We start from the raw sequence: 15,542 nt of genomic DNA, 5'->3' as shown, positions 1-15,542 counted from the left end.
TCAGTAACCAACTAGACCTTTAAAACCCTTGCTGCACTCAGATGATCATAATGACTCAGTTCTGCATTTCTTAAAGAGCTGCTTTATCTGATTATGTTGATGTGATATAGATAGCTTGAGGCTGCTATTAGTATGATCCAAATAAACTTGAATACAGAACTTGAGGTGATTCATGTCTTGCATATATTATCTATTATTATAATACGTTTTCATTTTTATTGTTGTCACTCAGGGCCATCATAAGCTGAACTTAAACAATCTAAGCTTAATGCTACCACCTGTTTTACCTGTCAATACAAGGTTAGCCACTAAACCGAATAAACTTGACAGGGTTTTCTTACTTTCTTAACTGTGTAAAACCTTATTATAACACGGTGATCATTTCAAGCCTGTAGAAGCTAATTTAGTTTATGTGGGATATTATGAGAACATTCAACACATTTTTGTGGTTAGCCAGTGATATAAAAGCTGGCTGTCACAACATGTCTGGGGACTGTTTGCAGGACTTGCTATGCACAACTTGCTATATGCTGGTATAGGTCAGTAAATCAGTGCTTGAAAACCATCAGCAAGAAGAACAGAAATAGTTAACTACATTGCTGTGTCTCTATCTTTTGCTTACAAGAAACCTTCCAGATGTTGGTTAGCTGTTTTATTTTATCTCACACCAGAGACAATTGTGTAACAGCAGTTGTTACTGAGCGGTTATTGACTTGAGCCCAGATGTTGGCAGTAGGCTCTTCCAAAAAGGTTGATGTGCCATTATTGTAGTTTGGTGCCGCAGAAAGCCTTTGGTTGTGTTGCTCACAGTTTATTCAATAGGAAATTAACTACTTTGGAAGGCTCTAGACTACACAGAGGGTCTTGGATAAGTACATGCATCCTGCATGCCTCTTTGCTTCAACTTTCACATTTAAATCTTTGGCAAATGATCAAACATGACCACATCATAATGTTGAGCCGATGTAGCAACTGAGTCGTGACAGGACTGTGAATAGATAAGATATGAGTGATATTGCCTCCTTGCTTCACAACAATACATCCGTGTGGGAAATTTCCATATATAAATTGTGTTTACATGTCTATTTTGACTGGTTAATGTTGTAACATATTTTGCATTATTGGTTTTGCTTGATTGATGAAGCAGTGCCTCATGGTTGTCTACTTGCATAGGCCCTGAATAGAGTGCTTGTGTAAGCTTTACTGAAATTAAATGTGGCTGACTGAACTTCCATAATACAATTCTGCTTTCGGTGTCACAAACTAGAGTCTAGATGCTTCAATTTGAACCTGCAAGCTTTTTTGTTTGCCCATCACAACCAAAGGATTATTTTGCAACATAACCTCAACTGAGTCAAGGTTACAACTAGAACAAGGCTTTTGAACTCTATTGATTGTGGTAACAGATATTAACCACCACCCTTTCTTTTATAAAGTCAGATGAACAGCTCCTATCTTGTGACAGTCAAAACACAAAAGACTGCATGTGATGTAGTCAACACTACAGCTAACTTAAACAATATTGGTTTACTCTGAAACTAAGCTTGCTGAAAATCCTGATTTTCCAAATTAAATGCTTTTATATCATTATCAACGACAATTGCAAAATTATTATTCACAAGGGTAAGCTTGTTTCAATATTTAGATTCTCTTCTTAGAGTTGGCCGTATGTGTATTCGTTGGTTTGATTGTCCAGCTGTAATTATTACAATTTTGGTATTAAAATACCATGTTCGGATGGAGTTAAACTCATGATGCATGCATAAACAAGAATTTTATCCGGACTCTCTACCACTGAACAAAAACGTCATATAATTTACCACCCATGCACACGCTAATTATTTTAGCCTGTCGCCCACGCGTTTCAATTACTCTGTTTAGAAATATTTGGAGGTCTAAGTGTATGCAACGCAATAATTCTTCGTCTTGTTTCGTTAAGTCAAATTTGTTTGGTCCACAAAATCAACAATAAGTTATCTCAATCTTAAAGTTTGGTTATTTGTGGATGATTATATACCATATTAAAATATATACGTTACTGAACTTGCCATGGAGAGTTATCCGTATCCGTTATACGGTATATCCGGTATCTGTTAAAACAAAAACATTTTGCAATGATAAATTTAAAGTTAAAAGTTTAAGGTTTACTAAAATACATACTAAAACTTCTGTCAAGCATGTGTTTAGTAAACTAAGTCCATTAGGTTGAGAGTTTATGTTACATGTCTATCCCGAAGGTAATAACTTTCCATGTAGTACATTGTAATGTTATAATATTCCAACATAGCAGATCATAACAGCAAAATGCACTAAAGTCATTGTACAGTAGGTAACTATAATAGTTAATAAGGTTAACATATTATTTTGATATTATTTTTAATGATGCAGATTTGTACCTACAGCCTATGATATTAACCTATATTCCAATTTTTGCATGACAACAATGAAACAAGCTGAAATCATATAATTGTATGCCAAGTAATTCTTTTATTGTAATATAAGCAAACTGGACTATATTTATCCATTACTTACTAATGATTTCACAATTACATTTAAACAATTTTACATTTTTTCTACTAATTTATTCCAACCAAACACTTCTTTTAAGTTATGAATGTTTAATTTTACATTTGTCTGAAAACATACACAGTTGTTTGATTTATTTTTAATTAAGGGGTCCTTCACAAAACTTTTTCCTCATGATTTGAAGTATGAATGTTACAGTTGCATGACAAAGTTTCAAAACCTTTACAATTGATTTTATTTTCTTGCTTAATTTATTTTAACTGTACAAAAAGTTATCTCATGATATGTAGTTCGAAAGCTAGAATGGCAATTGTTGTTATATGTTAGATACAAATAAATTTTCTGGACAAATACTTTTTTATGACTTGGGTAACACTGGGTTGTACAGCAAGTAATAAAATATAGCAGACAACAATATGCTAGCATAAAATATTAAAAGAGATTATATATATTGTCCTAAATACATGAGTTTGAAATAATAAAAAATGGAGGAAAAAGAAGAATCTTCTACAAAATCTTTTACATTTAGGTTTGGCAAATATGTAAAAGTATATCGAAAGTTGTCAAATAAAATTCTTGCATTATCTGTAACAACAATGCAATTCATTAGCATATAATTGGCAGAATTATTAAAAATGAGCAAGCATAAATATGTAAAATGCAAATTTTGTTTGATATCTACTATGTGAAAAACAAACTCAGTTGTCAAACAGAAACCGATAACAAAAGTTTTATAAGTTTTGTGTAGTTAGTCCTAAAACTTCTCACACCTAATCTTATATTATCGCCTCATACTCGTAATCCAACTTTATATTTTTCAAATTATCATTGTGATCTCCAATCGCTTGTGTTGGATAACCTGCAAGACAAAATCAAAAAGCTTATCGAGCTTTAGATTTATGGGAAATGACATCAACTGTTAAAGATGGAATTTAAATTTCTATAGATATGAGAAGTGAAACAGACAATTTAATCATTAGAAAAAAACTCTGTCTTCATGAGGAGCAAGTAGAGAGAAAGTCTTCGTCAGTTGTTTTAGATACTGAAGAAGAAGTAATTACTCAAGATGGTCAGTGACCACCTTTAATATACTAATCATAATTCAATACTTATTATAATTAGTAAATTATTTATGTATATAATAAAAATAGAGTAAGGAAAGTGTTTGTTATGAATATAAAAACAAAGGTGAGTGTACACTGTACATGTACACGTATGCCTAAGGTGAGCGTATGTTATTAATAAATAGACACTACACTGAAAGTATGTACATGGTATAAATATATGTACATTACACTGAAGGTATGTGTACATTATAAATTGATTTACACTGAAGATGAGTGTCTGATTGAACTTATCATTATAGCTTGTTACTCATATATACCTGTGGAAAACTGCGGAGTCAAGCTGCTGGCTTCTCCAAGTTCTTCTTGAGCTACTAAAATACAACACAGTAAAAGCTTGAAAGTCATTGATTAAATACTCATTAACAGCGTTTACAAATCCCCTCTTTTCATCTAACAAGTTCACACACAAAATTATGTGTTTCCTATTTAATTTGTTAGCTAATACAAAGCCACTTATAGTTGTCCAGGAGCTTCTTTGTGCTTTGATTGAAAACTTTGCATTTAGGTTTTATAATAACCTAAAACAATTTAATGAGTTTTGGCGCAGTTTTGTGTAAAACTGGACCCCAAAACTGGACACCAAAACTGGACCCCAAAACTAGAAAGCTACAATTTTTATTTACAACTTGGTTGTTCATTGGAAAGTTAATAAAAAGCAAAAATTTACATATTCAATAAAACCTCATTATATCCTTATTTTAAATATGTAAACCCAATGCCTGCAAAATGGTTTCTGAATAATTATCTAGGTCAATTTCTGAACATTTCGTTTTAATGGTTTAGGATAATTACCTGTACAGCTTTAATCTCACAACATACATATTTATTTGCTTGTTTCAAGCCCCATCCATACACATGTGAGAACTCAATATTTCAATAAAAATCATCTTTTTTCTACGATTTTCTCTACAGATGTCTATATTAATAGCGCATTTGTCATTTATTTCTTTTGAATGACTAATAGGAGTGGAAACAACAACTGAACTTTCACAACAATATTTTCTGAGTGTGTAAAGTTAAGTTGATTGAAGATATATACTCATTACCTGTATTTTTAGTTCGCAGTTTTGTATTATCCTGGAGCAGAAGCCTGGATCTCTTCCTCTTAAACTGTAGACAAAGGACAATTGAGACAATAGTTAAGGTCAGTAATAGACACACAAGTAATATCAGTGTAACCAACACCTTCATCTGTACTGTGTCCAAAGTGTTTATCTGAGTAGCTGACGCGACTTCGTGGTTCACCCTGCTCATGCCATCACTTGACAATGGCTGAGTTGCAGTCGAAGCTTCAAGGCTTTTGGGTTGGCAGTAGTTGGTAAGGTATTCTGAAAGATACCATGTTAAAATTTTGCTTATACTTTAGTTCTTATTAATTTTTTCCTATTAGAGTGGCTAAACAGCATTTGTGAAAAGAAAACAAATACTTCATAGTTATAAAAATTAATGGGGAAAAGAATTTGAAATCACAATGCAATGTATGCTCTCAATACATGCTATACTACCATAAGCCTACACTGCATAAAAAATATTTCAGCAACGTTCAATGTTGGGTAAATGTTATTTTTGGAGCAAACCAACAAACTACCATGAAACATCTGATTGAACACCATTTCTTAACCCTTTTTCTATAGTAGCAGTCAAATTGAGACGACATTCAAATCGAAGCTGTCGCGGTATTTTTCAAAAGGCTCACCTGAATTTTGGGAAATCAAGACCACGGTAAACAAGGAACTACTATTAGCCTGATAGTTATTATTATTATTTCTATGTAGTTGCTTTTAAAGTTTGAATGACAAAAAATGAAAGCTTTGGTGTTGGACAATGAGAAAATTAATTGTTATTGGAGTGAATGATTTATTGATAATCCAATTTGTGGACGCTTTTCTACTGATGGCTTACTATTATGGGTTCATGAAGATCATAGTTTCAAAGCGGTGGTCAAATGGAGGTGGCCCTCAATTAGAGCTGGCATTCTCATAAAGAAACTGTGGTAAAAGTAAAAATGTAATTTATTATAACCCTTTAAATAAAGCTTATGAGATGACGACAATAAAAAGTTTGGCCGGAATGACCTAGCATGTAGATCAGTGGTTCTTAATCTTTTTTGGCCCATTCCCCTTTTCCAAACATAAAGACAGAAATTCCTCCCCCTCCCAACTCCTTTAAAATAATGCCCTGCACCTACCTAGATAGTGAACTTTGTTTACATATATATATATATATATATATATATATATATATATATATATATATGTATATATATATATACATGTATATATGCATTTATTACAGTCATATTTACATGAAATAATAAAAATGAATGCATATTGAAACTCAATATATCTATCATTGTAAGACAGTCAGCAGTGTGATTTCTGTGTTTGTTTGGAGCTAACCAGAATTTTGATGTTAGGAGTTGCTGTCGATAGGGCACACCGTAGGTCAACTTCTACTTCCAGATGGTTTCTACATTTGTTCTTTATGGTTAGCAGTGCTGAAAGTGCTGACTTGCAAATATATGTGGAAGCAAATGGTATAAGCATCTTTAAAGCGGCCAGGCTTAAGTTAGGATAAAATTGGTGGGCCTGAGTCCAAAAGTGCTTTATAATTGATAGCTCATTGAAGTCATCTTTTAATGCAGAGTTATTTATCAGGTTCAAAAACTTCTAAAACTGTTCCGGAATCTCGTGGACATTGTGCCTGAAAGGGTCTCGGGTCAGGCTCATCAATGGTTTTGTCCTAGGATCTAACTTCTGAAAATATCTCTCAAACTCTGCTATCAAGCTGTTCAAGTGATGCTTTATGTCGGTTAGCAAAGAAGTGGAATGAGCTTTCTTGTCAACTAATGAATGCAGAACCAGAAATGAAAATCTAACATTTCCAGTAGCCAGTCTTTCTACCCAGAGTTTGAGCTTGTCCTCGTATGCATTGATACTATCAGTTACATTCTACACGTTTATATTTCAACCTTGCATCTTTGTGTTCACTTCATTGATTGAATCAAATATGTCAACCAGTTAAGCAAGACACTGATGGAATCCTTCCACCTGCATTGAAGCTAGTAGTATGAGTTTGTTATGAGTTTTAAAGAACTCCTTGACCTCTGCTCGTAGATTGAAAAAATGCATAAGCATGTTACCTTTTGATAACCATCGAACTTTAGTGTGGAACAATAGTGATGATTGCACTGCATCCATATCTTCGCATAACTTGTGGAAGAGACGTGTTTGCAAGGCAGAGCCTTTGATAAAGTTTACTACTTTATTCACTGAAGAAAGGTGTTCATGCAATCCTTTGGAAAAAGTTTTTGCTGCTAGCGCTTGTCTGTGAATGAAGCAATGGATACTCACCACTAAAGGATTCTTTTCTTTTACCAACTATGCAAATCCAACACGATAGCCAAGCATGGCTGGAGCATCATCAGTGCAAACTCCAATTAGTTTGTACCAGTCCAGATGTTCTTTGCTGAAGAAGTTGGAAACCAGGTTCATAACATCAGCAGCTGTGGTGGTCTCTGTTAGAGGACTGCAGAACAGAAATTTTCCCACAATTGTCTCTCTGTGTACATATCGTGCAAACACCATCAGCTGTGAAATGATAGCAACATCAGTTGACTCATCAAGTTGAATGGCAAACATGGGAGATGACTTGATCTTTTCAATTGCTTGCCTCTTTATGTCCGCAGACATAACATCGATTCTCAATTTCACTGTGTTGTCTGAGAGGGATAAATCAGCTATTTTTTAAGCGGCTGTGTCTCCGAGAATAATCTTAGTACACTCCAGCAGACAAAGTTTAACTAATGTTTTACCAATGGTGTGTGGTTTCTTATCTCTGGCGATACGGTAAGACAGAGCATAGGATGCCTCGGTAATGGCCTGTGCCTAGATATGAAAGCTGCCAGTAGAATCCAGTTTTGCCCGCTTGAGTTCTCTCTCTTTAGTTTCAAAAAAAGGTTTTGATTTATCCATGTGTTTTGCATGTTTATTTCTTAAGTGTTGCTTAAGTTAATGTGGGTTCATGGAGTTGTTAGCGAGCACTTTCATGCACAAAACACATATTGGTACTTCGATGCCTCTTTAATCATACGAGTGAATCCATACTTAAAGGTTGACTTGCAACAAAAATCACATTACAGTTATTTGGTATCAAAAGATTCACCATGTCTTACTCTGTTGTGTTGTAGGTGCCCAATATGTGGAAACGTGTTTACAAGCTCTTAAAAGCTCAAAAACGAAAAGCCGCCGTAGATTAAAATCTTTATTTTTCTAACGCATTCATTACAGTTTGGTTATCATCTTGTTCATCTTGTCAATTTTGTTATCGTCTCACATGAATTGAAAGGCCAATAAAAAGCTCAATATAAAATTTATCGTAGCACTAGTTTATGACAAACACTTCGGGTTTTACCGAAAACTTCGTATCGTATTACTTCGTAATATAGATGCTCGCTACTTTACGGTTTTGTTTCGGCATTATCTAATCATCATGTCGTAATCTAATCTGATCATGTGACCCAATACTTCACAAAGAATTTTCGCATCACTTTTCGATTATCACAGGTGACCAACAGGCTCGTCATGATTAACAGACAATGATATGTACTCCTTTGAGCTAAGGTTAAAAAGTTTAATGATTTTTTATGGCAAGTTATAAGATATCAGTGCTAAAAGTGACAGCATTACAATTACGATAAAACAGACCCGCAAGAATGATAGTCATAGTTTTATTGAATTTGTGCAGTATATTTGTGAAAATATTTTGACGAATTAGGTTGCATGAAAGTGTAAACAGAAACCATCCTGTAACACATACGTCCCATTTGAGCCGTTTTAGAGAGCGAATCCAAACTATGCTGGTCTTGTGTAGCTGCGATTAAATGTTTGTTCGTTTGCTTTTAAAAGCTTGAAATCACATTCTCATATATTTTGCACCTACAACATAACAGAGAAAGACATGGTGATTCTCATGATATCAAATAACTGTAATGTGAATTTTGTTGCAAGTCAACTTTTAAGGTAAGAATCATCATATGTTCATCTTTTTGTCTTTGACATTTCTAACACCCACAATATGGGATTTGCAATCAAAATATTTGAATACATTCAATATCTACATGAGCAAAACATCATACATATGTTAGGCTACAGAGCAAATTGTAAAAATGTTATACGTTTATGCAAACCAAATCGGTAACTGAACAATTAGCATTGCAGGTATGTATATAGATGCAGTGTAGCAATCCTTACCTTTTCCAGTTTTTAGATCTTAGCTTTGTTAAAACTACTGAAACTTAATCACACCTTGCTGCCCTTTATATAAGAATGATTTGTACCACGGAAATCCTCTTTTGCAAACTGCCAAATTCCCCCCTAAAATTCAAAATTTCCCCCCTGGGAGGAACTCCCTACTGGTTAACAACCCCTGATGTAGATAGAAAAGTGTTTTCTAATGAAAGTTTGACAATAAAAAATAGAACACGATAAACATTACGTTTCGAGATGGACACTAGAGACAACATCAATCGAGTTTTACAATGTGTTATGCCTGCTTCGAGTAAATGAGTTAGATAGGAACTACATAAAGTATCATGCTGTAAGAGGAAACAGGATCGTGAATGTAATTAAACAATATTAAAAATTAGAGATGTTAAAAAGTCTGTAACTCGTTAGTATTCAAATATTACTTACAATTTTTAGAACTTCGTCAAAAAACAATAATCATCCTTCCAGTTATCATATTTAACTAATCTAGTAAAATATGCTGACTTCACTACTTTAAGTACCTGGACAGTCGGCATTACATCTCTCTTCATCTCTAGACCCAACTTCTACTCCATCACAGACATCATTACAAGGTCTGTACTGAGCAAAGTGAATCAGGTAGTAGCATCCATCAGTAAGACTCCTGTCTGTCTGACAATCAAGGTAGGTATACTCTGACTGTTTACCGCTGCACTGCCAATTAATCTTTGCTTGAAATAGCGCAAAGCTATCATGTTGCAGTTGTGAGTGAAGAAGAAACAGCAAGTAAAGCCTGTCAATAAAACCATTAAACAGTGAGTTACATTCATTGGTAGCTATTTATTCCATTTATCCATTTAATATGATCAAGTATTTTTGATTAATTGATTGATACACTGTTATATTTACTAATCATTGAAATAAATGAGGCACTGTCATAGAAGCTATGAATAAGTAATTAGGACATTCTTTTTATGTTAAATCAATACATTTAACTTCAAGGTTTGCTGATAATATAGCTTTTCTCCATGGATGTAGGTAGAACATTATGAACCAAGAAACTATCATCTACCAACCATGCTCACCACATAGAAAAAACTTATTACCTATGCCTAGAGCACAAACCCATTGCATATTTTGGAAATTTCCTGAAGTACACCATCCAAATGGAAACATAAAATAAACAAGCGTATTTACTTTTTAACCATTTTGTTGCATCAACTTTCTAACAGATTTATGGCTTTAAAAATAGTAATCATTTTATTCTTCAAAAATGTTAACTAATCAGACGTAAAAGTTGATTAGAGAAATGTTTATGTGAAAGATGTTTGTGAAGTTAATAATGTGAAAGTTCTACTCTATCAGTAATCTGTGCTACAGGTCTACATGTAAAATACTGCTGACATGAACCAGCTGAGCAGACTGGTGGAAGAAAACAACAAACCAAACTTCTAACACAAAATATGAGCACTAGGAATTAGGACTAAATTTTTCCCATGTGAAAAAATTTTCTCAGAAGTTTTTGTTAACAGATTAATAAAATTAAAAAGATTAAAGGTTAATGAAATTAAAAATTTGGGCTTTAACCGTTTAGTGACAAACACAGATAAAGTAGCTTAAGTTTGTAGTAGTTCTTTAGGCTATTGCTTGTTAAAAGCATCAGCTTACCAACATTCTTTGATTTGACACCAACTTTGTGCAAAAAACAGAAAAAATTGATTATGTTCTATTACATCGAACACTGATCAAACACAATAATAGTGCTCGGTCAGCTATATATGTATAAACAGTCTATAGTTTTTGTGTTGTGTAATTGACTTTGTATTTTACAAATTATAATCCGTTGAAGAAAGTGAACTGATTTCTGACACTGTTGTAAACATATTTACTTTCTAGGTGGTCTGTTTACATTGTTTCAAGGTGTTCGAAAGGTTTTTTTACAGTCACTTTGTTCCATTGTTGTAATGAATAGCAAAGCTAAGAATGAAAATAACCTCTATTCATAGTAATCATTTACTTTGTATCCTTTCTAGTTTGTCTGTTTACATAGTTTCAAGAGACTTGAAAGGTTTTTTGCAGCCACTTTATTCTATTGTTCAGATGAATAGCAAAGCTAAGAATGAAAATAACCTCTATTCCTAGTAACCGTTGACATTGCTTATGTAATTACTAAGTCTTAATATTTCAGTTCAACATTGTTTTAGTCAGACAGTTTGTCAATACTATCTACTGTGTTAAAGGATTGAGGTAAAAATCCCAGCTGCACTCAAAAATATACTTTTATTATCACCTTTAGATATATTATATTGAAGTATTATGGAAAATGTTATGGAGTATGATTTAGAAATACATGAGCATTCCTTTTGTAACTATTAACATTTTCTATCTAATTTAAAAGTCCTACTATTTCAACTTAACATTCCTGTGGTCAAATGTAGCTATTTACCTTAAAATGGGGCTGTTTGCAATTATACCAATTGCATATAGCAAAGAAACAATCAAGTGTAACTTGTTAACAGGTCATATGAATGTATCCTAACAATCATGATTGTGTAAATCACTGCAAATATGTACTTTATTAAAATGTCAATTTTTTTATGAAATTAACTTATTATCAGCAAATAACTAAAATTGGTTATCATCTAAGCTACAAACATAGGTGACTGTCTAAAAAAACCTTGACTGCACTGGTGGTATTGGCAAGAGTTGAACATCGTTAAACTATTGCAAAGCAGACATTTTTCAAAGTTTACTGTATAGGAGAAGATCGACTCAAGATTACCAACAGGTTATCACAGCTGATATGAGATCTTTATTCATTATTGATAATTTTCTGTAAAGAATAGCCTTTTTCTAAGTGACTTTAGTTGGTCACAGTAGCCTGGTCATGCAACAAAGCGTTACCAAAGTAAAAATGTGATCTTATTGACCAAAACAGTTAAATAAAGCAATGGTGTTCTCATAAGTCAACTGCAAAGTTAATACATTGTTAGATAGAGCCACTGAGTCTTCCACTGCTCACTTATTTACTTTTATATTATAACTCGAGAGGCCATGGTAATGTTTTATTTTTCTACAATGTAATGTAGCAATGAAATTATACAACAAACAGATTATTTAGTCATGTAATACTCTAGCATGCACTAAAAGCACTACTCTGTCATCGATCTGCATTACAAATATAAACAAAATGACACATACTTACTTGTACTAGACCCCCTTTCAAATGCACGCACAACCACCGCACACTCTACGTACAATGCATTTGTTTCTCTGATTGTTTGTCATTTTTATGATGACGCTAGCTGAATACCTAACATTGCATAGGAAACAAAACAGTTTTTGCCCAGAAATTTAGCATTAGTTGCTAAATTAAGTTGCAACTGACTCTGTTTTTTATCCAATAAATTTGAGTAACTTGAGCTAGTCAAAATTGTTTGTAAAATAAAACCGTGCTCAAAGATGTCTAAAATCAGCTTGTTTATGATAGTTGATTCCTTATATTCATTATGCTATGCATCAAGCCTAACTCGAGTTTCTTTAGTAATGTACTAACAAATATAAATGTGTAGCTGCATAAGCATGTGTAGCATGTTCTAACTGTTCTGCGTACATGTAAATGTGTACAAAACTATGATGAAATATGAAAAGAACAATGTAAGTATTAAATAGCAAGTCTGTCTGTATAGTTGGTCCTTTCAAGTTCAAATCCTCTGCAAAGCGGTGTTTTCGTTGATAGATTCAAATCGCTAAAGCAAGACAAATGACAGAAAAAAATGATAAACACACACTAAGATTTATTTGTAGATAAACAGAAAAAAGCAGAGTTAACTCTCTTTTGAACTAAAAATGTCTAGCATTGCAAATATACTTATTTGATTTCTGACTTTTCCAGCCAGATTTATTTATGACCATCAAACCTGCAGCTTGTGCATCTTTTACATTTATGTTAGAAAAACACCATTTATCAAATTGTTTGTGCAAACCTATCCTTAGACTACAGCTTATCAGCTGTTATGCTAGCCTAGAAAAAACTCATGAAAAAGTCATGTTTAACGCAAAGTGCAATGTATGGCTATTCTGATAAAATGCTAGTAACTTTCTTTACCTTGAAGTAAGATCTACAACACTTCTAGACGGGGTTCAAAAGTTCATATTCAGCATATTTTGAGGGTGTTTCTTAATCTGGCAACTACAAAAAGCTGTATCCTCATGGCTCACATACACTAAGGCAGGGGTTCCAAATCAAAGGGGAAGTTCCCCTTTGGGGAAATTTTAAACAAACAGGGAAAAACAGAGAGGTTTTTGACTTCATATATTTTCTGCTTCTATCCTGTAGTGTAAGTTTGAGTGCTTTCTTTTAGCAATCTCCAATTTATACCATAAGTAATACTAGTCAACTGCCATGCTGACATGTTCAGCTACATCCAGGCATGAATTATTGGCTTATAGTATGATGTTCAGTAGTACTGCATTTTTATTGGCTGCTTGTGCCAAGCAGTAGTAGATACTAGTAACAGTAATTACCCAACAGTCAACAGAGTAACTGGAGCATAGCACATTCTGTTTTTTATTATGTCATTTTATAATGCACAGTTGTGTATGAGGGGTGTGCATGAGTGTGTAATATTGTTCAAACTACAACTTTCGAGTTAAAATATGGCCTAAATATTAAACTAACAATAACTTTCATGACATAATGAGTACCAGCAAAAAATGAAAATATGATGCAAGCTACATGCAATATGAATTAAAATGTCTAGTAAGCAGCGGTGAAGCAAAACCCCAATATATGTCATGCATGAATGTATTGAGCAATGATTCAACACAACCCAACAAATTGAAGGAGCATCTTTCTTTAGTACATCCTCAACAAACAGAAAGGAATCAGAACTTTTTGAGCGACATAATAAACACTTTACGCAGATGAAGCTACACATGGGTGGGGCTTTTTGGGAAATCAAACTCTAAACTACTAAAGGTCTTATACAAGGTAGCATATGAAATTGCTCAGAAAATGTCATTTACCATCGGAGAAGATTTAAGAGAGCCATGGACACTGATGATGACAGAGCTTATATTAGAAAAGGAGGCTGAGAAGCTGGCTGCAGTGCCTTTGTCTAACAACACAGTGCAGAGAAAGATTAGCAACATGGTTAATGACAATAAGATCAGGATGTCCGGCAGATAAAGTAATCTAAATTTGGGCTCTTCGCTAATCAGCTGGATGAGTCAACTGATGTAGCTTCTTGCTCATAGTTAATGGCATATTCGCATTTTGTACACAATCAATTTTTTTTCAAAGTCTCTCTGTTGATCTGTTTGTTCTTTAATGCCAGTCGCCGAATACTTTTGTATTCCACAAATGTTTGCTGGTTATCATATTATGTCACAGCTCAAGTTTTCAGTTTCCGAAATGAACTGATATCGTTTACTGAGCTACAAAGAAAAGAGACTATTCATTTAAAGCTCACAGACAACAACTACACTGTTCAGGTCACTTATCTAATAGATACTTTGCAAGGTCCTAATACTGAAGTTATTAGATTCATCAATCAGCCGAATGTGTTTAAAGCAAACATGATGAACTAGAATAGGAAAGTCTGCCGTAAAACATTGCAACGCTTGAAAGCTCATACAACCTGCTTGACAGCGGCAACCTGGCTCTTCCTGCTGAAATTCAGAACAAGTTTGCAGAACATCTGAAAAACCTTCACACAGAGTTCAAAAATTATTTCTCAAAAATACCCACCAAAGACTTGGTTCTGACTATCAATCCATTTCAGTGTGAAGCAAAGCTGGTACCAGATGACTGTCTGGATGAGTTTCTGGAGTTTAAGTTTGACTCAGCAGCAAAACCTTTATTCGGAACATCGGCAATATGCGACTTTTGGCTAACAATAACCATATCTTATCCTTTGTGATCACATGATAATATGTGACCACATGGTATGCGATCACCAGCTGTTGCTGTTTGCGACTAAATATCTATCTGAGTCAGGTGTCTAAACATTACTTACCATTAAATCTAAAGCTCGTAATCGTAATCGATTGATTGCACAATATAATCTGTGCTGTGATCTTTTCAAAACAAAGCTTAAGTTAATAGTAGTGTGCCCATATGAGCCGCAACAGAACTGATTACATAGTCACATGTTGGATACAAATATTTCGTCATATTTTTGTCCACATACTAAAAGTTTGATAATAATTTCTATTGGCTGTTTTTTTAGCAATGTAGCACATTTAGGAAGGAATTCTAATTTCTGAATAAATCTGAGGGGAAGCCTAGTGAAAATGATTGGGAATCCCTGCATTTAGGAGAACCCTATTCACTAACTTTTTAATTTACTACAATATATTATCTGCAAGTATGGTACTAAATAAGGGATACATGTCTATTAAGATGATATACCAAAAGGTAGATTGGTAAATATACTAAAACGTAAACTACACATGCACCACCTTTGCTGTAAATAACTTGCAAACGGATAGGTCTAGAAGCCTACCTTTTGGGAGTCATCAGAGCTGATGTATTTGACTTGCTATTGAGCTGAGTGGTGATAAGGTAATGATTGACTAGTGCTGAAACAGTCCCATAAAGACTTGTTTTTCCAGACCCTGGATAATGTGACTGATGGGA

At 33.8% G+C, this 15,542-nt stretch overlaps 1 protein-coding gene across 1 annotated transcript; it reads right to left on the bottom strand.

Annotated features, from left to right (window-relative positions):
* Positions 1-2,831: 2,831 nt before the first annotated feature.
* On the bottom strand, positions 2,832-15,454 carry LOC137396849 (uncharacterized). The gene is made up of 5 exons (XM_068083158.1): positions 15,409-15,454; positions 9,442-9,692; positions 4,700-4,981; positions 3,911-3,964; positions 2,832-3,385 (listed from the first exon to the last, which is right to left on the bottom strand). Exons 1-5 carry the CDS (start codon positions 15,420-15,422, stop codon positions 3,303-3,305), a joined length of 684 nt encoding a protein of 227 aa, XP_067939259.1. The 5' UTR covers positions 15,423-15,454; the 3' UTR covers positions 2,832-3,302.
* Between the last annotated feature and the right edge of the window lie 88 nt (positions 15,455-15,542).

Source organism: Watersipora subatra, chromosome 5 (genome assembly GCF_963576615.1).
Source record: "Watersipora subatra chromosome 5, tzWatSuba1.1, whole genome shotgun sequence".
Classification (NCBI taxonomy): domain Eukaryota; kingdom Metazoa; phylum Bryozoa; class Gymnolaemata; order Cheilostomatida; family Watersiporidae; genus Watersipora; species Watersipora subatra.
Note: the sequence above shows the minus strand (reverse complement) of the source record. Positions and strands in the feature narration are given on the sequence as shown.